The sequence below is a fragment of the Ornithodoros turicata genome, chromosome 7, assembly GCF_037126465.1.
Source record: "Ornithodoros turicata isolate Travis chromosome 7, ASM3712646v1, whole genome shotgun sequence".
Lineage (NCBI taxonomy): Eukaryota > Metazoa > Arthropoda > Arachnida > Ixodida > Argasidae > Ornithodoros > Ornithodoros turicata.
In genome coordinates, this window is record NC_088207.1 from 58,669,184 (window position 1) to 58,694,547 (window position 25,364).

The 25,364-nt window shown below is 45.3% G+C and overlaps 1 protein-coding gene and 1 non-coding gene across 4 annotated transcripts in view; one reads left to right on the forward strand and one right to left on the reverse strand.

The window, feature by feature from the left end:
* Window positions 1–21,101, reverse strand: part of LOC135400157 (transcription factor SUM-1-like) — a 35,094-nt gene extending 13,993 nt beyond the window's left edge. The window contains exons 1-4 of one of the 3 annotated variants that reach the window (XM_064631888.1): window positions 20,366–21,097; window positions 19,598–19,843; window positions 19,074–19,495; window positions 5,030–5,108 (exon numbers count right to left, since the gene is read on the reverse strand). In XM_064631888.1, the coding sequence (XP_064487958.1) occupies window positions 5,030–5,108; window positions 19,074–19,495; window positions 19,598–19,820 (724 nt within the window). In that variant the 5' untranslated portion in view covers window positions 19,821–19,843; window positions 20,366–21,097. Of the gene's footprint in view, window positions 1–5,029; window positions 5,109–12,083; window positions 12,792–19,073; window positions 19,496–19,597; window positions 20,077–20,365 lie in introns of those variants that run through there. The other 2 variants (XM_064631890.1, XM_064631889.1) reach the window with 2 other exon arrangements.
* On the forward strand, window positions 3,132–3,204 carry Trnaa-agc (transfer RNA alanine (anticodon AGC)). Its single transcript has one exon. It is a non-coding gene; the product is annotated as a tRNA-Ala (tRNA).
* Window positions 21,102–25,364: the final 4,263 nt, after the last annotated feature.

Genomic DNA, 25,364 nt, shown 5'->3' on the forward strand with positions numbered 1-25,364 from the left:
CCACGAATGGGCACTTTTTCGCTGCCTCCGAAGAAAAGTAGGATCGATGATCGCGTCCCTTCCAGGGACCATCGTAATCCCCTCAAGACCGTGGCTTTCGGGCGTGACCTTGTTCGCCCCTATAGCTTCCAGCCTAGTTCAACTCTACCAAACAGGTGGCGCTGTTGAACAGTGTGACGTCATTTGTTTACAAACAGGGAGAGGGAGAAAGATGACACTTACGGCCCACCAACGCCCAATAGCATCGCAGGCAATGATCCAAAGACAGCTACACTTACCCGTGTCGTACAGCGCCGTCACTATAAGGTTCGCTTCCACGACCCATAACTAGCCGCGAATATTGAATTCAGAGCCAAGTCCCCCTTTCTTACCGTTCACGCTAACGGCAAAAACTATATTTGCCACACTCCGAGTTCCCTTCGGCTTTCGCGAAACATGATATATCATGGCACGTCAAAATGGCTTTCGAGAGCGCACGGTTTCTGCCACGTGTCAAGCCGGCCGTGGAATGGGCTGGAAACAAGGTGTATGCGAACCAGACGACAAATAAACGCAGACGACAAATAAACGCGGAGACGTTCAAAAACGAAACAAACGGAGGGGACCGTTGCTAAAAAAGATGGGCTCTGACACGCGAAACAATAAATTTGTCCCCGCTGGAGCTTCTTCCGTCTTCGGGACAATTTGTCTTGGCGACCTCTGAGGTAGGCGATCTGTGACAGGGCTCAGTTTTGCTCGGCATCGCTTTTCAGAGAAAATAACTGGATTCTCTCAACAGGAGCTCGACCGCGACAGAGTGACTGAAAGACACAAAGACGTCTGACAACCGTGGTTACATTGTTGGTGAATGTAAGTTACGGATGGAAGATAGACCAAGTATATTTTTTGTTTGTTTGATCGTTCCTGCGTGAGCACCGCGAGGCAACTGTGGCTATAAGCGGTAGACGAGGGCAACACGAAGGGGTGTTAGACAGAGGGTTAGTATGCGTCCTGGGCCGACTTCAGGGGGAACTGTGTCGACATACGTCTGGAAAGTCAAGTGGAAAACCCAGGGAAAACCTGGGACAGCACAACCGGTGGAAGGATTCGAACACTGCACCTCCCCAGTCTTCAGCATGACCTTGGAGTCCATACCGACAATCGAGCGACATTCTGCAGAGCCCACTCGGAGGGTTCCGCTGGTATACTCACAAAAAGAATTACTGGATAGATCCGTCAGTCCATTGAGGACAAAAATGTAGTGGTACTCGAATCTGAGCGCTCAATTTCAGTTTTGAGAGTACCTTTCATGTAATTATGACGTACACGCGTTCTACAACTGAAATTCACATTAAATTAGCGTTCATTTTTATATGCTTTTGAAGTGCTTGAATGCACAGTTTCAGGAAAGTCGCTCAGTAAACACTAAGGAGTAGCTCTGACTCAGTATAAGTATTTTCTAAATGATCTGTACCCGCACCCTATATATAGGTGAAGTCGTTTATGTTTGTGTGCGTACGTTATTGAAAAAATAACAAGAAGAAGAACACGACGAAACACAAAATAACGTGACAGCCACCCCCATCTCCTCAACATTCGCCGTTCAGTCCCGTTTTCGACAGAAACACTTGTTTCTGTCTGTCTGTCTGTGTCGCGCGTGAACCCCCCCATAGCCCATGTGCGCCGTGCGCTTTTAAAACCTCGAACAACGCAGTTAAGGACATGAACCTTACTGAAACGGCAGCCGTCATTCAAAGTCAAGAGTCAGCACCGCCATCCATCATCCCCAGAACAGACTCAGTGGACATACCCTTCCAACACATACCCCATTTACGGTATCCCACCCAAGACTTCTAAACACGTCTTTCACGTAACGCGAAACAATGACCTCCGTAAACCCGGCATAAGTCTAATAGACCAACACACACATCTGGAGGCCTTGTTTCAAGAAGAGTTCATCCCCCGGTAAAGGAAAGGAAAGAAAACAGGAGGGACGCAAAGACAAAAGGGGAGTGGGGGTGTTACGGGGCCGTTGACAGAAATATCGTCCGGGGCCCTGCGGGAAAGTATCTTCGCTTGAAAGGTTGCCGTTTGTTGCTGCGGGTGAATGGGCCTGACGGCTCTCATCGAGGAAAAGAGTCAATGAGGAACAACAGTAGATAACTGCAAGTAGATAACTGACAGCGGGCGAACATGCAAACACATAGAAGGGACAAATACATACAAAGCCTCAAGTGACGAAGAAATTAATGATGAAAGACGGAAGTCACTGAAAAGACTCGAGCCCACATCTTCTGGATTACCTTCTGTATCCAGAAGAACTGGGTTCGAGTCCTACAGCTGGCTAACCTTTTCAGTGACTTCCTTCTTTCATGCAAACTAGATAGGGCCAAAGTATATAGGAACTCTGGTGAGAGTTTTGCGTCGTTTTTTCTTTGTGCCCACCCCTCGAATATTCCTCAGAAAAACAGAAAAGAAGGTCGCAACACAAAACGCTTTGGACACGGGCGTACCGAGAGGGGGGCAAAGGGAGGGGGGCATGCCCCCCCCCCCCCCCGGAGATCCAAGGTCGCTCGTGAAAATAGTGCGCTCTTTAGTCATAGGTCGTAATGATTATTCTCAGATGTCATAAAGGAACCTCCGAACACCACATTCCGCAACGTCCGCCTCCAGAAGAGGATATAGTAGGGGAGGGGGCTTGCACGCTTGCCCCCCCACTGGAAATAATCATGGGAACGCCTATGGCTTTGAATATTGCTTCTATAATCTCTATTGATTGATAAGCCTCAACGGTGAAACAACTATATTGGTCAGCCAACGTTCATGAAAGAAGTCGTTGTCATTTTTGCTTTGAGAAAGTGTCATATTCAAATATGATTAGGTGCCCGTTTCGCGATCGAACACGACTACATCCACATTTGTTTCTTAAGGTTAGCATGTTAGGAACATTCCTGAAACTTGTAGTATGACTCAGGACGGGGCTGAGCTAGGTGTCGGCGAGCAGTACTAGTGTGTATATACAGGTGTCGCAAGGCGACGCAGCGATTGAAAGAAGCGATACGAAAACCAGTCGACTCCCGATAATGAGGTCACTCGAAGGCGTTGTCAGTAGGAATGGAAACGTTTAATAGATGTGAAAGTAAAATTCTATCGGGGATGTAGCTCAGATGGTAGAGCGCTCGCTTAGCATGTGAGAGGTACGGGGATCGATACCCTGCATCTCCAGTTTTTTTATTTATTTATTTATTTCTACGCTACACCTCCCGGGCCGGCTTCACGAGTGTGAGAAGAAACGCACAGTCCGATTTTCGGAACAAGCGAAAAAACAAAAGTCGATGGCAAAAAAAAAAAAAAATAATAATAATAATAATTTTGTACCGAGTTCACTCGTGAAGGTGCTAAGACAAGGCAGCACAAATACACGAAATTAGAATGATAATTCGTATCGCAAACCATACTACAAACTCGATTTAAACTACAGTTCGACAATATCACCCGAATGCTCTTTACCGCAAGAAGAACCACATAAATACTACTCCAAGCAATATTTACGTACTCGTAACGTATAAAAACTTTTGTGAACAATATCAAACGGCATTCAAGCGAAAAGTAACACACGAGCAGTGAAACGTATAACTATACTTTATACAAAAGCGCTGGTGGTGGTGATGCAGTACAAAAGCTTAATTGTGACAAACGGACCACCCTTCATTGAATATCTGCCTTCACTAAGCCAGAAAAAGAGAAAGACGTATTTGAAATTCCAGAGTCGTGTGTTACACGCATCACCGGCTAATGGCCTTTCGCTGGGAACAAGCCGAGGAAAATCCCCGCAGTTATATTTAGGTTCCCTATATGCACGCTCCCTTCTTTCACGCATACCTCAACCTCAAAGAACATTTTTCAAGCGCACATACTGGTCCTCAACTTTGGCATAAACTTCAATGTGAGACGAGTTCATGCTCGCGTGGAAGGCACGTGGTATAGGTAGCGGAAGGGTTAAGACGACGGCATTGACCACGTCATCGGGCAGGCATGGGCATAAATACATGTTTTGAGTATTTAAATATAAATACAAAATACTTTGTTGAAAGGGTATTTATATACTCTTCATAAGTACTCATACATCGATGTGAGTATTAAAATGCAAAATATAAATACGGTATTTAAATACTGTAACTACCACCATAAATACTGTGAGGCAGATGTGACCCGGAATTACAGAAGTAACGATGTTCGTAACAATAAACCAGCAAGGAACAATAGCATTTACTTTTGTTCGATTATCAGTGCGGTTTTAATATTACAAGTTTCTCGAAGACTGCATCTTTTAGGCATCTTGTGGGCCGTACAACCAGATTCGCAAAGCAGAACGGCATCTCCACAGGTGTCAATGAACAAAGGTTTCTATTAAATTTGACCAAAAGATGCTTTGTACAACGAGATAGTCTGATAGTCGCGACCGTTGTCCGCAACAACAGTGAAGAACTCGCCATCTAAAATGGTTTGTCGCATGGCAATGCCAGCATAAACGGGACATAACTGCGCCCCAAACTCTCACTTCTTCCCGAAAGGTCAAATGCAGGACCCAGTATATTCTGTATTTAGGAGTATTTATAAGACATTTACGAGGATAAATACCCAAAAATTGGTATTTAAATATGATTAGAAATACATTTTTGGAGTCTATATTTAAATACGCGTATTTATACCTTAAATAGTATTTTAATTACAATGTATTTAAATACTGCCCATCCCTGTCATCAGGGGCTGTAATATAAGAGAAGGGCAAGAAGAAGAGAGGAGAGGGAATGATAAGAGGGGAGGAAAAGAGAAGAATTCACGTGAACGTCATCAAAATGGAAGGGACGAGTATTAGTCTACTCATAATTAGAGGAGCATTGTGTTGCGTTACCTGTCACCTCAGAAATGCTACATACATGAGGCTCATTGAAATAATACTGACCCTTCTTTCTTTGCATACCCTTAGCGTGCACGATATCAAACAATCAATCATTCGTTTCGAGCGAATGAAGCTAAAAAAACTTACCGCCCACATTGCTGAACGTACTAGAGTCCGCAAGATGCTGCATTCGTTCGGACAGGTACGGGGGAACGGAATAGGCCGTCTGCAAACAAAGTTCAATGTAAAGATCTCACTGCTTCGTATACATTACAACAGGGAGTTGAAAACCGCGAGCGCCCTCCGATTCCTTTGCTATAACGCTATCAGCCGATCAGCTATCAGCGTAGCTGATTGGAATTGGATTGAGCATGATCAGAATAGCTGATTGGCTGATAGCGATACGGAAAAGGAGTCTGAGGGTGCTCACGGTTTCCTAAAACACACTAATATCGTTAGAAGCGTAACTGGATCAATTTCGGCATTTGACTGGCCGCCCTTGCAGTTTCCGCCTGAATACTTCTCTGCACTACTATAGTTTTACGTGTGCACTACCTTGACGCACAAAACTGCAAAATGCGGCGATTCGCAGAAAGCAGGATGAAGCAAAATGCGAAGCAACTTGAAGCAAAAACAATTTTAATGTACGGTAGTACGTGCTGTACGGGGGCTGAGTATTGTGAGCACTACGGTTAACTGTGTCGACCAACAAAGCACATCTCATAATCAGGGTTCTGGGTTTTCCCAAGTTTACTTTTTAGCATATTTGGAGGATGTTTTTCTCAAGTTTTTCGCCGTTTATTATTATTATTATTTCCTTTTCTTTTTTGAAACTAAGTTAATATCCGACATTCGGATAAAAAACAAACGACGGCAGTGAAATGCGTACTCGCAGAAAGAATGAGAAACTGCCTTAAAAAACGCTTGCTGTTGTTGCGGCAGAACTCCAAGAGAGTTCCAGTACTGGGAACTGTCTGGAAATGACCCCTAAAAGCCCTCATATATCGTGTAGAGTCACTAAATAGGGCTTCCTATATTCAGTGATTCCATTATCGAGGTTCTTCTAAGCAAGGATAGAGATACACGAATGCATCCGGGATTTCTGTTGCACAGTGGATTTGGGCTCAGAAAGCCTCCCTTCCTTCTCGCGGTGGCTGCTAACCCGCAATACGAGGCAATATCTCCTCGAACCTCAAAACGAACCTCGTTCAACAGCCATCAGGACACCGCTTTTCTTGCAGAGCTCTGGGTTACTGGAACACCAAAACTCGGAGTTTTTCGGATAAATCCGAAAACTTTATTAATTTTACCACCGTATATGTTTTTGGAATTCTCTCGGATAGATGAGAAAACCTGGACTCAAATGCAGAAACATGCCTTTTTCCGTAAGAGATAAACTGATGTTCTGAGGCTGGAACAACATAGAAGGGACAGATACAAACAAAGCCTCAAATTGCCTAAGAAAAGGGACACAATCCAGAAGATGTGGGTTCGATCCCTACAGCTGGCTAACCTTTTCAGTGACTTTCATCTTTCATCATTTTTTCCGTAAGCTTAGCCCACTAGCAATAGATGGATTATTGGAGCTATTATCAAATATCGAGCAAAGTTAGTGTCTCTCAAAAGTAAACTGTGATAGCCAGAGGCATCGGAAAGGGGTCTGCAACAAAACGCGACAAAAGAAATCAATAACCACACACCTATAGGAGTCTAATGACTAGTTTCGCGGGTAATTACTACTTCAATGCTAGAGTTTCATTTCATCTGTTGTCCAATGGAGAAACTAAGAGGGGGAAATCAATGAAACTATAGTACGGTACAAATCAATAAACGGTAACAATAAGAAATAGCAAAACGAAGACCTAGCCGGAACATTCTCCAAAGTACATCACATATGGTGTTTCATTTCACTCAATGCTGCGGCAAGACAGCTCACATTCACCAACGAAAATATTAAGGTACTTTCCCAAATGCCATTTCATGAAGAGAGTACATCAAATGGAAACTACTTCACACTCCCACGAGCTATGAAACGCTCATTAAATTGGCCGCGAAGCATTCGTGAGTATTTACGTCCAGCTACTGGTCCTAGTCAAGTGTACTTGACGGAGCCATCTCGAAAATTCATGGGAACCTATTACAAGCGACGCAGTTTAAGCTAAACGTTCATCCTCCGCGAACCATTGCGCCTCATTTTTACGATCTCTTTATCTTCTTGCATGATAAAAGGACCTGCGTGTCCACTAGGCATCTGTCACATGGCATCAACGGAAGCGCTCGTAAAATTTTACCCTCCCGCGATTTTAGAAGCAGACGACGGAAGGGAAACAAGCAAGCAGACGACGCCGTAGTTCGTTTCCGGTTTCTGACTTCATTGACGGCAGAGGTTTCGCATCAGGAACCGGAGGAAACTGATACGCGCTAAAGGTGTGCCTGGGACTCTGGGGTGTCGTCATAGAGTCTGTGGGAAATAAGACGTCAGGTTTGTAAAGGATGTCAGAAACCTTCTCCTAGTTCAGTGCTCGTTGTCGTGGGGCATGGGAGAATTAAAGAGTCTGTCCTATAGGATAAGAAGGGTGTAAACACTAGTCAACCAGGCAACGTTAGCACTTAACATGTTCCTATCGCGAACCAAGTGCCGGTATTTTGTTTCCGATACCTTTTTGTGAGGGATTTCAGAGTGCACTCCTTTTCAGGTTACATCGGCGAAAAAGACCACGTAGAACCGAAAGAAGTCCGGTATTCCTCTCAAAGGACACGGGAGAAGATAAAGCACCTCGAGTTTTGATGCGCCTAAATTCCTAAAGGTCAGGATGCCGCGCTTGAAAAACGAGACCTCTTATATCACAGGGAAAAAAAAAAAAGGTGCATTGCATTTGTAGCATATAAAGTTTCAATATATTGTGCATCACGATTTCGTATGAACGCTGTGCTTTCCTCGTTTCTCTTTACCTTCTACGAACTGAACCATGTACAACTTGTATGATATTCATGCGTCCTATTAATGGTCTACAGGTTTGCTCTCCGCTTGCAATATACCATGGAAGTCTCCAACATAGAAATAGCACAAAGTCCTAACGAAAAGGAACAGAGTCAACGTCGTTTTTCTTTGTAGCACCCGGAAGCATGACTCCTGTTCCACGAACCAGATACCATATCCAGATAACCGCATCAGTAGCAGACACTCATTAGTGCTCCATTTCCTCGACAGGCTACGCATCAGTCAGAAAAAGTATACCCCAAGGATGCTCAATGTCTCAACAACAAAACTTCACAAGGCATGCAAAACGCAGAGCCATTTCTCGCAGACGACACTCGTCTCTGAGCATCTCTGAGATGTGTTTTCTCCGCACCGCGGCGACAGTGTCGCTCGCGCGCCACTTTGGTCCGTGCCGCCGGCAGCATGAGCTCATCAAGCTGTCATCAGGAATCAGGTAGAAGCTATCCAGAAGGTTGCTGTTGCTTTCAGAAAAAGACTTAACGGTCGCAAGAAAGAGGCGCACGCGAAGCGACGTCTGCTAGCGTGGGGAAACAGACACATTAAATCAAGCAGGCTTCTGGAAGTGCCACGTTTTCCGGAAGGATACGGCTCGCGACCCGTGACACCGGAAGTGTATCTTTTACTTTTGCTCTTACGGGAAATGTGCGGTACGGTTCTGAAATTCATTTTTGATAGCTATGCGGGTAGAGGGTTTGGCGGAAGATGTCGCGGCAAGGGGGTAAAAAAATGTGTTAGGTGCAAAAGACACGCAGTTAAGGTCGTGTTTAAGTCGATAGACTTATTTCAGGAAACGCGTTTTTCTTTTTCTTTTTTTCAGTCGGGCGGGAGGATTATGCGCGTTTCAACCCTTCGTTTTTTTACGCTATCAGCTGCCGGTTTTCCATCTCAGTACGCGAACCTTCAGTGTGGTTTTAACGGAGTGAAATATGACGGTTGTGAATGAAGTTTTTCTGCGTTGACGTGGACGTCGTATGAGAAGACAGGCGTGTAAGTGCGTGAAGGTGTGAAAAAGGAACGACGTACTTTTTCTCTTTCTTTTTAATTCCGGAGCGTATCTAACGATATAAAAAAAGAGGTACACGTCAAAATGGCGAGCAAATGGCAGAAGTTATATGGACTGGAAGGAAACGTTTATCACTAAGTTAGCGAAATTTGCAAAATTCATCCGGTGTGTCGCATTGGAGGCGCCACCAGGTGGCCCTTTTTTTTTTGAGCCTCGAGTTAAAGCCCTGCGCGGGTGAGATTTTTGCCATCCGCAGTTCGAACCGCGTCCGGTAGTGTTGGTTCATTTCTCTATCCGCGTCCGGCTCACAAAGCAGAGTGCTTCATCCGCATCCGCAAGATCCGCATCGCCTCCAAAAGCACATGAGAGAACATAGATGGATGATGTGCGAAGATGCAAACTGCGCAAGTGCATAAGTGCGTAAGTAGCAATGATCGCGATCTTAGTTGACACAAAGTATCTTTGTGTTCCTTCATTTATTACAGTCATGTCTCGATTATTATCCGGACACTTCGGGAGTCGTCCCTTTTCGTCCGGATAACGAATTTCCGGATAACTGGACCAAGCAAACTTCCGGGGAAACCCGAAAAATTTGGAAGACCGCTCCAGAAAAGAAAACGAGGAAAAGATTGTTACTTGACAAATTCATGCTAGGTCAGCTGCTTGAAATTAGTAGGCACGCGTGTGACAGAATTTTGGTCACAGCCACGGCAGCTTTCTGCGTCACCCTGCTGTTCAAAGAAGGGTAATGTCTCAGAAAGTTGGTCCCGCGCACATGTTTTTGTCTTATTCCAAAAGAGAGGCGGTGACATTCACATGTGGATTTCTTGCGCCCGGTGGGTACAGGGCACCCCTCTCTACCGTGTGTCCCCACACACCAACAGAATGTCCCCGTGAGATGTGACGTAATAATGCGAACACAGCACATGCCAGGGACAGAGGAGTTGTCCGGATAAGCGAATCAGAATGACCTAGGTCCTGGATGATTGTTCCTCGTACTTGCTGCTCTGGATACGGATAACCAATTCCGGATAACCCAGACAAAATCTAATGGTAGCAGGTCCGTTCCCGGTAATATAGTCCGGATAACTCCGGATAAGCGAGACATGACTGTATATGTGCGTTATGTATTATATACATATTTTCCAAATGCATTTTTCCATTTCCATGTTTCCATTCTCTATATCATTGTTGACGTTGTTGTTGTTGTTCACCTCTTTGTTGGTATCGCCGACCGATTCGCGTCCGCTGAAGCGCTGCCGCATCCGACCCGCATCCGACAGGGATTATTCGTGAGTTATTCGAATCCGAAAGTAAACTTGTTTGTTTGTTCAAAATTGAAACGGTTTGCACGCGGCATTATTCAGCATTATTACAGTATCCTGCGGATATCCACCGATACCGCTTATATCCGCCGTCGGTAGTACAGGACTCTATCTCGAGCTGTTATCCATTGCGTGCCAAACACACTTTCACCTCACTATTTCTTGGTTGAAGAAACCTGTTTGGAAACTTCGGAGGCGTTCAATCGAATTGAATAGAAAAAAAAGGCACGTAAATGTAGGCTCAATCGATATGGCTGACTACTCCATAACACTTATAGCTGCATGCTCTGGTTGAGTTCAAATGAGTTCAGAAGGGGTTATTACTTCAAAAACAAACTGCATGTCAAAAGACCACAGGATGAAAGATCCACCAGCGAAAGAACGAAAAGAGAAAAGAGGTCTATGGCATAGGCTGTATATACTGCTGGCAGATGGCGCGATACATTGAAGAAGTGATGTGAGATTTGGATACCGAATGAGAACAGCTCATGGAAGACGCAATGGGGTGTGTGTACAAACCAGGACTGAAGCAGGAAAGACTAAAAATATATCGGAGTGTGTGTCACCAGTCTCCCTCCGGCGAGCGCACCTCAACAACCAATCAGTCAACATGAGCACCTTCACTTTCGTTAACGCTCTAATGGTGACTCCCACCCACTGAGCCCAAAATACACAAAGAGAATGATGATCAGACACACTTTTTTCCCCCTTTTTCTCGCTTAGAGCCATACGCACCAAGTATATACTATCTGGAAAGCGAGCATGTAACTTGAACGTGTCGTTACGACCGTGAGAGAACTTATGTTCTGAGGCTGGAAAACATAGAAAGGACAAACACATACAAAGCCTCAAATTGCCTAAGATGCAGAAGATGTGGGTTCGAGTCCTACAGCTTGCTAACCTTTTCAGTGACTTCCATCTTTCATCGTTAATTACGACCTTGTTTTATGTGCCGCACGGGCAGAACAAATGACGTTATCGTCTAATGACATTAGGGTCTCGAATGGCATTATCCACGAAGGTCGTGGAACACGTCAGTTTGTAATGACATTAAACGCCGTGATGTCGATTTTGGCGCCACCACGCGTGCTTTCGCTTTTGTACTCCAGCTTGTCCTTCATCAGAGAACACTCGTGTAACCTTAAATTATGAAATCTTGTCCTGCGCAGTACAAAGTGGTGTAATGCAAAAATAAGATAGACACCTAAATGCGCTTATGAAGGCATTATGAAGGCTGCAGCGTGCGACAATAAATAAATAATAAATAAACTGTTCGATAAGGGTGCTTTCAACTTCTCTTTCAAATTCTTACTGAGTTTTCCTAAGCAGCTCAATGCACTGAAAGTTCAAGTCCATGGAGGTGGCTCGCAGGTGTCTTGACAGTCTGTCGCGGAGCGGCTCACGAAGAACAACCTTCATCCACCCACCCCTATGCACTCGCATTTTCAGCACACTGGTGTTGCTCGAGTGAGTGCATAGGCAAAAATAGCGTGAGTAGCCCAATTCGGCAGATGCAACAGAGCGCATTGTTTGGTACGATGATGTCGTTAACCCTTTTCCACGTGGTGTCACCTATGGGCCACCCATGAAGTCATTACGTCATACGTTCATACCTCTCCTCTGTGCTCCTCCGCATTCATATATTTTAAGCACCCGCCCGTCACTTAACATTATCTCATGCGAGTACAAGAACATTATTCAGACTCAGCTGCTGACAGAGAAAGAAAGTGTGTGTGTGTGAGAGAAGAAAAGTGCATCTAAAAGTAGTTTCAAATCGAAAGAGGTTCCGTTTAAAGCCACCTAACAGACAAGACTATGGAGTTATTGGTTGAGTTGAAGGACAATAGAAAGACAATCCTACTCGCGTACGATACGGTAATTCAAAGTCGAGCTTTATTGCACAAAACCACTCTGAAGTATTGCCTTCGACGTTATCTATACGTTATGCATCAATTAGTTGTATTGTTCATACAATGTTCTAGGCTTCATAACAGGGCACCGTCCTGGAAAGCTTCTCGTATACATTTGGAAGGTCGACGAACGTTCAGACTGCATGGTTCAAAATCGTATACACACCTATAACGTAAAGTCACTATGCGGACTGGAGTAGCCAGTCCTGACTAGGTCGGGACTAACATCTCCATATTTTTCTTTCATTTCCAATTCCAATGCATGCGGCTTGACGACACTTATTTTTACGCGCAGCAAAGTCAAGCACGTCCAACGATTCCTCCTTGCCCCTCCCCTCTCTGTATATAATTAGAATCCATTTATTTGTCGTAATTGTCGTAAAAAAGAATGTCTTCTATTGTCGTCATAGTAACCATGTGGAGAATTTAGGAGAGCTGTGGTCCTCGTATTCAAAGCATGACGGCCGATTTGTTCCTTTTGACGAACGGACGGGATTCATGAAATTCTTCGCCTTGTGTATCTCTCAGGGGCGGTGAGATTAGACGGCGTTTCATCTTTTTTTTCTCGCTGGAAATACTTCTTCGCGCATTTCGGGCTAGGTGCAGGAGGCTTTACGGTAATGGCATATCGAGGATGGTGGAACAGGGCCCAGTCCTTTCTGGCTTGCAACTGGGATAGGGTGAAGAAATGAGCACAGAAGAGCAAACTAAGCGCAATATTAATATTTCGACAAAAATCAGAGCCACACGGTTTATGTGCTTCGCGAGGAAATTTTGTGCGGCTGATGACAGTCCTTCAGCCTCGGCACAACGCAGTACGCGATGGCTGTTCTAAAGGTGTCCAGATAGGATTCACGTTTTAAAAAGTATAATACTAAAACGTTTGCAACTTAGCAACCATACACTCTAAGAACAAAAGAGTCCTGTTGTGGCTGATGCATTACCACAGCCGTTAGGCCCCAAATGCAAGAAACTTTATGCAAATTTTGGAGCGGCGGGGAATTTATTGGCAAATTTGGCTAGTAAATTTCATGGTCAAGGGACTAAAACGTGAAGTACTTCCAACCTGTAATTTCTCTCCAACTTTTTTTTAAGAGAGAGAGAGAGAGAGAGAGAGTAGTTCCCATCGGATACAATGACCGAAACATTTGTTTATTTAACAGTGTTAATGTATGGTGTTAATAAAATATTTTTGAATTTGAATTTAAAGTTAAATTTCGAAATAGCCAGGAGCTGCCTCGTCAGATTCATTTGGATCTACCGAACGTGCGGAGATATTTTTTCTTAAAGTCACATTTTACATTTTTTCGCAATTGTTTCGCAGCCAGGGATCAGTCACCCCCTGTCACTTCTTGCTCTTTCCGCAATTCAAAATGTCGTTGAAAGAAAGAAAAAACTCAATTCAGAATTCAATTGGAATCGAAACGAGTATGACGAGGCAGCTCCTTGTTTGTTTCAGAGAGGAATTCAAAAATAAATAAAACTGAAGCAGGGCTGTTTCTATTGTGTGGCTTCAAAGGGACTACGTGGATGGTGACTAAGTCTTTAAGGCACTTTTGGGGAGTCGGTGTCACACTATACTCCCCCTCGTTTGTTTCTCTATCACGGCGCCGGGAGACTTAGCAGATTGGAATGTCTTTAAAATAACAGTTCGGAAAACATGACACACCAAGCATCTGATTCCTTCCAAGTCGCTGGCAACACTGTGCTCATCTTGGATCCTTTATATTACCCCCCTGTCTGAGCCGTCGGGAGGCGAGTTTACGCCCAGGGCCCCCCTTCTCGCCCGTTCACGTCAGAAACAAAGAAAAGAAAACGCTTATTTGTACTACCTGGATCGTAAATTCAAATTTTCTTAATTTCCGCTTTATACTGTCCAACCAACCTGCCAGGGCCAGCACTTCGGCGCCCTCCCTCAAGAGGGCGCTTGGGGCGGCTGCCCCTCTCGCACCCCCGTCGCTACGGCTCTGCCCCCTGTCCCCCACTCCTTCCCCCTGTTTTCTCCGTGGCGCTAACACAAAAAAGAAAAAAAAAAGAATTCCTCCATAATAATACAGTTTCCGTACAGCGCCTCCGATGTGCTAAGACTCCCTAATGTGCTTTGCTTGCTTCCGTGTTAGCGCCCCGAAACAACTGTTGCTATGAGCGGCGTACAGATGTGGACAGATGGAGAGAGGACAGCAGAAAGGAGTGGGGGTTAGTATACGTCCTGGGCTGACTTCAGGGGGAACTGTGCCGACATTCGTCTGGAAAGTCTTCGAAAAACCCAGGGAAAACCTCAAACAGCACAGTCACAGTGGTAGCCAAGGTCGTGCTAAAGACTGGTGGAGGTGGTGGGTTCGAATCCTACCACAGGCTGTGCTGTCTGAGGTTTTCCCTGGGATTTCAGAAGACTTTTCAGACGAATGTCGGCACAGTTCCCCCTGAAGTCAGCCCAGGACGTATACTAACCCCCACTCCTTTCTGCTGTCCTCTCTCCATCAGTCCACATCGCCGCGCTTACGTGGAGTTATAAAAAAAACAGCGCAGGGACCGCCTTTCGTCTGCTGCAATACTATCGCATTTTTGTATACGCGTTTGGTAGTGCGCCAAAGAGTCCAGTGCTTTTTTTATTATTACTATACCTTTTTAAACATAAATCCAGTCTGGATACGTTCTGAACAACCCTGGCATATTACATGAAACTTCACGCTCGCGCCTAATGCCAGATATCGATACAGATTGCTGGAAGGTGGCAGGAAGGTTGCTTGGAAATTAGAGGCATCCTGTACAAAGTTTCATTCGACATTTCTTCATGTGAGCAGCTATAGCTGTTCCGGCGGAGCTACATTGGAGAACTACACATATGTTTAGCAACTTAGCACGGCTCATGATATCGATGTTTCGTGCTTCTTCCGTTCCAAGCACATCAATCGATACAACAGTTAATCCCAATCAATTCCAATCGAAACACAATCAATATTACGAGAAAAAGCATTCAGGCTACAATAATGTCGAACATCGATATAGGTTGCTAGAGGACAGAAATCCCTGTGTAACCGTGACATGGGAAGCATATCAGCAGACAGATATGCTGCCTAGATCATGCTTACACGAGCCCATTATGACATAGTCCTTTTATGCTGAACAGCATACCGACCCTGCAGACAGTCACGGGTGTAGATCTTCCACGAAACCACGCTTTTGATAATTTGCTTCTCACTCTTTCTCTCGTTGTAAATACCTTCGTATCTCGTAGTTTCCTTTTTTTTTTTCAGCACCTGGGGTGTAACTGGAATGGTAGACACACTGACTCGGTCAACAGAACCGCGCGCGCGCGCTTCACTCTTCAAGCTCATTTGTCTGATCCCCAGTTGACACGACCCGCGCGCATCTTCAGCACGTCTTCGGTCAGTGTGGCTTCCAAAGGGTACACCCCAACCCCTTGTACATCGACAGGTCGTATACTTGGAGACGAGAGACATTCAGGTTCGTACACGCGCATGCCATGCACGTTCCAAGGAGAGAAAGGAAGTGGGGATGGTGGGAAAGGGCGGAACAGAGATGTGGTGAGTTTCAGAACTGCGGGAGTTGAATCACTTCGAATGCAGTTTCGTAACATTCACAATGCGGAATTTCGATTTCATTTGCTATACATCGGAGTGATTTTGCCCACATGAGGCATATTTCAGTTTCAGTTCAGTTTCAGTTTATTTATTTTTAGCAATGCACAATACACATATGATGCAATGGGGACTGCGAGGTTGACCCTGTAATGCAGTCCCGTTTACAAACACTTGTTCTAGCACAGTAGCAATGGTCATGTGGAGCATGTACAGTCAAGGACACATTAACATTATTTAACATTGTATATCTTGTAAAAGTCTCGTAATATTGTAAATCTTTACTCACTGCATGTCTTGGCCCCCGCCATACCTCCCGTGATTAAATAATAAGAAGTAGTATTATTGTTCTCGATATTAATGTCTCTCACGGATGAGATTTATTCTAGGCAACTTATACCGTGCCACGAAATTCCATCCTTAGCCGGGTTCGAACCGGTTACCCGGCTGGCAGATGAATGGACGGACGTATGCGCAGCTGATATACTATTAATGTCGACTTTACGAAACGATCTGAGAATAGTTATGGGATTATTATTAAATGTTCTTGCAGGCTTAGTGTTCTTAACAACGGGGCAAAACATCTCGCACTTTATGGTATCTCTTCGTTTGCTCTTCGTTATCTCTTCGGTATCTCTTCGTATAGCTTCGTTTGTATACATTGTGTTGAATTTCTGGCTTGTACAGGTGTTGCTAATTGCTATTACTGTCATATTGCTGCATAGTTTTCGCTGCTGCTGCTTTCTTGTCCGCTAGCGGTCGATGAGACGATAAGCAGTTCCTACAGTTTCTTTCCTCAACAGTACGTTAACCGAAATATCGGAAACAAGCTAAAACATAGAACCGAAGCTTATGTTTTTAAAGAGTCATATTAAACGGTAGGAGCAACTTATTTATTTACACATGGTAACAAGTCTTTCGTGCACGATACTGCACTTCTTCTTGTGTAACCTGAAGTGCAGTCTCGTGCACGAAAGACTCGTTACCATGTGTAAATAAATAAGTCGCTCCTACCGTTTAATATCACTCTTTGATCTACTCATCACCGGCAACTTGACATGGCCTATTTTTCAGCCTTCGTATCTTCTTATGTTTTTACCAAGAGGTGTACGTTCACTGCATGCGAGACACTCAGTGTTTTCGGATAAGGGGCTGTCCTATGAGGAAACAATAGGAAACAGAAGCAACAAAAGCTTCAACGCGTAAAAGGGTGACGAACGCGGTTTTTACTATAAGCATGATGCCGCCAACGGAACTCGCCGCAAGTGTAAAGAAAGGATGCCGCATGCGCAGTGAACGACGTATGAATGTAAACATGGTTTAAATACTTCATAACGTCAGTAATCCTTTCGCTACGTGCAATCCAAACATCTCTTTATCCCGGCCGCATACACCAAAAACGGCAAGGATTGTTTTTCGGCTTTGTTCCGAAATGGAAAGAATATATTCTTTCGGTTCACTCAAGTATAACGTTCCTTCCCGGTTTTCGGTTCCGGTTCAGCTGGACACCCCGAAAGAAAAAGAAGGGAAGCGTGACGTTTTCACGGTTCATGATCACGTCAGCGGGAGCTCAGCAATACGTCAAACAATCAAGCGATCGCGCCCCAGAAAAAAGGAACCGAACTCCCCGGTTTTGAAAAGGCCGTAAATGAAACCGATCCAGATGCCTCGATCAGAGAGAGAGCGAGACGGAACATGGAGCGGACTTTTTCAAGCGACGTCTGCGTGCCAGATGTGCACTTTTATCATGACACAGCAAAGAAAAGTTTTCACTTTGAATACAGGCCACGACAGCCAAGTGTACCTACACATAGGATGTTGAAACATTGTATCAGTATTAAACGACTATGCGTACGAATATTTGCAAAAAGAGGATGAATGTTACTTTCCCTTTGCGGTTTTCAGGGATCAATTCGACGAATTCGATTTTTGGTGTTCGTGTTATAAGCGGCGTACAGATGTGGACAGCAAGAAACAGGGGGGTTCCCCAAGCATTTTGACCAAATGTTGGAACAATATTGGCAATACTGGCCCAATCTTGGTACAATATTGGCCCGACATCGCCAATATTATTGGGCCAAAAATATTGGGCCAATATGCTGTGCCGCTTGGAGTGATTAGTTTCGTATTGGGTTCCGTTGAGGGGAAACGGTGCCGACATTTGTGATGAAAGTCTGCCGGAAAACCCAGGGAAAACCTCAGACAGCACAGCCAGTGCCGCGTCACCTCCCATGCTCGGTGTGGAAGGCGATCGTCACTACGCCACGGCCCACTGTAGCTGGTAGAAAAAAAAGTTACTTGCGTTTTTGCCGTTTTCACAGGTCAATTTCACGAATTCGATTTCTCGCACGGTACGTGGCAACTCATTTCTGATAGTCATAACACGATACCCGATCTGTTGGTTTTTAGTGCTGTTCTGTGAGAGGGTGTTTGTATTCGTACGGAGCTATATGAAAAATTGCACGGCGTTAAGCTTCCAAGAAGTAACGACACAAGAACCATAACATGGTTTGCCTCAACTATACCGCATGAAAAATAGCCTGGAAACGAATGTGGCATATGATCATATATTTATGATTATGAAACTACTCTCTGGTGTGTTTATATGTTGTATGTGTTACACCACTCAGTTGTATTTGGATGTTAAAGCGCGATCTTGGAACATTGCGTACAATTACACTTCCGACACTTCATACAGTCTGCGATAGACATAGATAGATGCGCGGAAAGTACTCACGACTCCAAGTACGCTAGAAGTCATACTCGGAAACGTTATTCCCGTTCCGAGAGGATATTTACTGAAATCAGTAATGCTCTTAAAACACTCTACGCGATTTCCGGAACATTTAAAATTAAGGATAGACATACACATGCTTCAACAATTTGTGACTTATGTGTTTGCTGGGTGAAAAGCCGCGAAGAAAAATAGTGCGCAAACTTTTGAGAACAACTGCTCCTATACTCATAAATACAAGAAGAAAAAAATGGCCGAAGCATATTTATATCCCGGTGATTTATATTGATCGGTGGAAGTATGTATAAACAATCAAGAAATGAATACAACGCTCTCATTTGCTCGTGTATAACAATCGATATAGCCTTCCCTAAGTTACAATCGAAACGTCCGTAGAACAACTGCAAAAAAGGGGTTTTAACAGGCACTCAGTCTCTGCCTTATCAAGGATAATCTTCTTATCTTATCACATCTATTTTATCTTATCTTGTCACTTGTACCTGTGTTTTATCGCGTATTATCTTTCAAAACAGTCCTAACACAGACCTCACCTTCGTTGTTACAGTTACGATTAATTTGACTCTCGCATCCCTCTGTGAAAAGCAAAGTATCTTACCGCATAATCTCCAGGCCTTCCGTCTCCTCTGACATCCCCCATAGTCCTTCCTTTCGCACCATGCAGCAACTCCTCCAGGCTTTCGATGTATTCGATGGCATTCCTCAAGATCTCCACTTTTGCTAACCGCTGGCTGGGATTAGAGCAAGTCCTCTTTTTCAGCGTCTCGAAAGCTTCATTCACCTTCCTAAGCCTCCTCCTCTCTCTTAGCGTAGCTGCTTTCCTTCTATCCACCGTCACTGACTTCCTCTTGCAGGCTTTGCAAGCCCAAGCCAAGCATCTCCGATGCCCTTCGAGTCCAGGTGCAAGCACGTGTTCCACGTGTTCGTCTTCATCGTTTCCCCCACTGTAAGACGGCGTATCGCTGTCAGTGAGGTCGTCAGAACCCTGCCTGTCACCCAAGGTGTCCTCGTCCTGGAAGTCTACAGGTGAAACCCCGTGCCCTTGATGTCTCGCTTCCGTGTACTCGTTGTGGTAGTAAGGCGGGCTCTGTTGGTAGCAAGCATACCCGTAGTGCCGCTTACCGGGGTTGCCCCAGCTGCTCTCCGGATGCTGTGATGACAGTGTCCGAGAGTCGTAGGGCAGGGGAGGAGAACGGGTTTCGTGTTGCCGATGATACGGGACGGACTGGAGTGGTGCATGAGCGGAGTATTCCGGTGACGAGGAACTGGAGGAGGTTCCAGGACTGTCGGTAGTTCTCGAATGGGTTCCGGCGTCGAAGCGGCAGCTTCGCATCTCGGTTACCATTTTGTGTTCCACGATGTGTGGCTCTGTTAAACGAAGAGACTAAAATAAGCATCAGCAAGGAAAGGGATGACATGCAAATTTCGTTCGTTCTGGTACTCTGTAAATTGACCCGACATGATGCAGATTTTGTATTTCATTTATATGGCTGTTTTGCAATCGAAAAGAAGTGATGAAAGCATATTTTATAATGACCCTCTCTCTCTCTGTGCATCTGTATACGACCAGTGCCGTTGCAGAACCGAAATGGATTTTACGGACGAAATATGGAATTCATAAAAAGCACATAGCACTATACTGTCAACTAAAAGTGAAACTAGGCAGACAAAAAAAAAATGTGTTTTATCTCACGTTCACGATAACTATAACGACTATAACTATAGCTATGCGATAACCATAACTATAACGATAACTATAACTATAGGTATGACTGTTCACAGAACGACGTTGTTTTACATCTCCACAGTAATACCGCAAAAACTCAACGGTCAACCTAATTGAAGATAGGACGTGTCCCATACACTAAACAAACATCGGAGAAGACTTACCTTTGAGTCTCGCACCAGAAATCCTTCCAGCAGAACCTTCTCCTAACAACAACAACAACTTTCCCCTGTGCGAAATCCAAACACACTCTGCTTCCACGATGACTTTTCTGGGACAAGAACCCCTGGTCGTGTCCCTGCCGCTTCGAGTTCTGTCTGTGTGTACTTCTTTCTCGGTGCCACTGTCTAGCAGGGGAGGGTGCTCCTGTCTTGCGCAAGGCGACAATTTCGGTGGGAGGATGCGACGGCTGGGAAGGGGGGGTATCTGTCTCTCATTGATGACGCCGTGCGGGCCCAGGGGTTTCGGGGAGGGATCCAAGATGAAGGTAGGGCGGTACAGGGCGGGGTTTTGAAGACGACACTTCTGTTGAGACTTCGAGAAAGACACCTCTGTATTGCTTGCAAAGTCACCGCTCGCTTTGTCACGTTAGTCTGGGGGGGAGTCTTCATTTCTTCCTCTTTTTCATTTTTTTTTTCCTGATGGGTTGCGTTTTGCACAAACAAAAATTGGGACCACCTCTTTCTGGGGAAAGCTTAAAATAGTTTCGCGCCAGTCTTTCTGCGGCTTCTTCGCCAATCGACTGTCTCCACTGGCTGTGCGCACCTGGATGAACCACTGCATTTGTCACGTGCGGTGATAATATTCCCGACTATCCTGACAATCCTGAATATATCTTTCTGATACTATTCTAAATGATAACCTTCGGGTGATAACAAGGCGTGCGTTGAAATGGTGTGGGCCCAAGCAGCACAATGCACTGAATGTTCATGTGCCATAGGGGTGGCTACCTTGCAGCTGTCTTATATCAGTGCGGTGCTTCATTTCACAGAGTTGCCCAGGAAGAAAGCAACCCGGGCTTACCCCCTGCTTCTCGCACTTGGAGTACGTTGTGCTGCTTGGGACAGCAGTGCTGTTAACGCAGGAGAGATCCACGTGACATCGATTTGTTTTATGTCACCCTGCAGCCATCGATCTATTAATCCACAAACCGAGGGCGCGCCGCTCTATGACCATGGTTGTCTCCTGACGTGACACTCCGACCTGTTCATTATAATATCAAATTTCGTTTCTCAAAATACCAGCGGCGGTAGTCAAAGTCGTGCTGAAGACTGGGAGGTGGTGGGTTCGAATCCTACCACCGGCTGTGCTGTCTGAGCTTTTCCCTGGATTTTCCGAATACTTTCCGGACAAATGTAGGCACATTTTCCCCTGAAGTCGGCCCAGGGCGCATACTAACCTCACTCTCCCCCGCTCCTTTCTGCTGTCCTCTGTCTACATCGGTACCCTGCTCGTAGCCACAGTTGCTTCGCGGCGATAACGCGGAATTTAAAAAATATATCAAAATTGAATTCTTCGTAACGACTACTGGGTTAGAGCTTACCAAGAGGCCATAACCACCACGAACCTATCTTTCTTTTCCATTCCACATTCCAACGTACTGCTCTTCAAAGCTTCTTCGCACAGTTTTTGCATATACGGATGGCCCCCACGTAGCACATCGCGACCGCGTAATAATAACGTCACCATTTTTCCTTCTTCTTCTGCTTATCTAATCTATTTTGGCGACGTCAGGTTTCCCTTACCTGGCTCTGAAGTGCCGGTACGAAGCGAACCTCGTAGGTGACGGTATACCAGATAAATTTGCACCATGCCAACAGTCGTCCCCGGTAGAACCTGCAACACAAGCGGGACTTCCAGGACTATGACAGTTGTCTGGGTGCACACCAGCCACAACCCAACCAAAGCAGTGTCTGTGCTTCAGATGGAACTGTTATCTATGGGATTCTTGATCGCCCAGGAAGATAGAAAGGTACCTTGCCTCACGAAGTGGCAGTAAATAAGGGGTGGGGAGAAAGCAGACTCGTACTTAGGCGTACTTAAATTAAACACTCTATTAAAGTTACTCTACATCTTAAATACTTTTGTGAGTAACCTCGTATGTCTTACAAATACTTTTAAAGGTCAGTATTTAAGAGGGGATACCACCTCCTGCGGCCCCATATATTTTCTATGGGACAAACTTTGCACTCTCTTTCGGTAAATAATGAACCGATTTTCACGAGACTGGTCTTGTTCGATAGCATTCGGAAACGCGTTTTGTCAATAGCTTTGTTGCTCCAGGAAAAATTATTGTTTTTCTCAATTTATTTTTCCAGACTCGTTACTGAAGTACAAAAAATAACCAAAATTGGATACACAAGCTTTAAAACGCTCTTCTAAAAAACTAAAAGATGCAGAAATTTTCCTGGAGCGGAAAAGTAAAAATCTTTCTAGAGCAATTTAACACCAGGATCATCCGCATCCGATCATCGGTTCTCCCGATATATCATAAAATATGAAGGTATGTAACGCGCTGCTTGATTGGTGTATTTTGCGCCTCCCTGTGGCGCCATATCGCGGGCTACCTAGAGGTGAGAACAGAATCCCTCCCCCACACAGCACTTTTTTTTTTTTGATTGCGTGTTAGCGCCGCGAAGCAACTGTGGCTATGAGCGGCGTCCAGATGTGGACAGACAGAGAGAGGAGAGCAGGAAGGAGTGGGGGATTGGTATGCGTCCTGAGCCGACTTCAGGGGGAACTGTGCCGACATTCGTCACACAGCACTTGTAACAACACAGTAACTCGTATCGTTACTCCTAAGGTAACTCCCTAATATACTTATTGTTTTATTTATTTATTTATTTTCGGAAGACAGGAAAGCCGGGAAAAAGATTAACTTCGGGTGCGTTATTGGTTCGGCGCTATGCCACTTACATGCGAATGCATTTCATCTGAGAGGTGTTCCTTCTGCATTCATCCTTCTCTCCATCCTTTTGCGGCACCTAGGCTTAGTGGCTACGTAGACAGTGTGTTGACGCGAAAGGCATGTCAGTAAATGCTCGTATACCGTCCTCGGTAGCTCGTTAATAAAAGGTAAAAAAAAAAAAAAGAAAGTCCTCGGTAGCTCATGATCGCGGGTTTGATCCCGGCCGAGGGCAGTAGCACCGTGTGTTTACGTCCAATGAATATGAGGTGGTCCAAACCCACGTGCAACATCTCTCCATACTTTAGGCAGACAAACCTTGCGTGTGTCTGTCCAAGTCAGGGGAAAGACCAGTGTTTCATGGGTATACAGAAGCGGGGACGTTGGTACATCATATCGCAGTCTCTGTTTTCTGTCCTTTTTGCTGCGTTTACTTGCGCTACATACGTTAATAAATGACATATGAACAGTTGATTGAAGCGTAACATATATGCAGGTGGAGAAAGGGCTCACCGCCTCACAGAGGTGGGCAACGTCACTACTGACGGAATGTGCGTCCTGGGCCGACTTCTAAGGAAACTGTGTCTGAAAGCGTCCGAGAAAAACCCGAGACAGCACAGCCGGCACCGGGATTCCAGGCGTGGCTTGCTCGCTTAGGTGCGTTTTGTCTTCCTCGTCCACTGAGCGGGTATCCACGGAGCGACATTATCAGAGAGCGAGGAGGACAGCGTGCACCAAGAGGATATCGCCGGAAAACAAGCGTATCCGTTTCTGTCTTCATCCTGTTTGTATATAGTTGATTGTCAGTAAATTTAGCACATCGTAGCTTGACAGCACCTTTCAAGTAACGAGTTAGTTTCGTGAGTATTCTACTCAGTTACTTTTCAAGGTCGGGAATTTAATACTCTATCCGGTTATTTTCTGAGGATCTTCTACGAGCCTGGTAGAAAGCTTCTTTGCCAGGAAACCCACGCAAAAGCTCGGGCAGCAATGCTGACAATGAGGCACACCCCTATCCTTGGAATGTCCTTGGTGCCACTGGGCCAGGACGCATGGGGTGGTGGAACAAAAGAAGAAAAGAAAAGAAAACAGAGAGAAGCAGGCTAGACCATCACAACTGAACGACGATGCGCGATTTGCATTACAGTCAACACCCGAATTATGAACGCTTAACGTTTCGCAAATTGCCCATTGCGACGAATCTCCCCTGCCATCATCACCAAATAAAGTTGTTTGTTTGCTTTTCATAAATCGAAGCTCCGAATGAGGAAGGGCAACCGCGTCTCGTCCAATTGACTGTACAGATACCGACAAAAGTTTACGGAACACCAGAGCGACGTATTTCTTGATCTCAGCGACAGCCTAGCGCGAACGGGAGTGGACACACGGTCACCTGTTTGTAAGTCTATCTGCTCCTGTTTGCAGCAACCGTGTCGCTCAGATGACTATATACACCACTCCAGTGTTCCACAAACTTTTGTCGGGACCTGTACATGCACGATGGTACAACTATTACTCCGATCCGGCTTTGAGTACGAATCACAGGGCGCGAAGCGTATAGTGGTGCTGTGTTGTTCAGCAGAGGGTTCCGATGACGGGCGGTTCATTGAGTTGTTCCGGAACTGATTGATTGATTGATTGAAAAATCAACTAAAAACACGGATATATCGGAGCTGAGCTTACAGAGCCCGTGCAGATCCTATAACTTTCCCACGCTTTACCATTCCTTCAACCTAGACGAGGACTTCCCCAGCATAGACTATTCATTCCACAGATCCCTGCATAAATTCGGAGCCTCACATATCGTGTTTCTCGAGCGTACACATCTGTTGCTGGAAGGACAAGGAGACGAAAGTTTCATTCGGAGGCTGCAGCAGGAATTTTATGGGTCCCAGGGTGGTCCAACCCTGCACATCGTATGCTCCTCTCAGTAGGCCTCATCGACTATGTAACCTCGACAAGTCATTCTCGGGGCCCTAAAAGGCCTTGCCTGTTACACGCTGCCACTGTTATCGATAAGTGGCCACTTCGTCCACGCAGAGTTTTTCAACTTGTATACCGACGAGCGGCCGATTGGTGGTGACCGAAAAGTGACGCTGAAGACTGGGACGTGGTGAGGCCTATTTCCGAACCACCAGTTTTACGGATCGTCTCTCGTTTTTCCAAAGACCTGATTGATTGATTTGTAAAAGAAAAGGAAGAGCGAGAAATGTCTGCACAGTTCCCCTTGACGTCGGCCTAAAGGACGCCTACGAAGC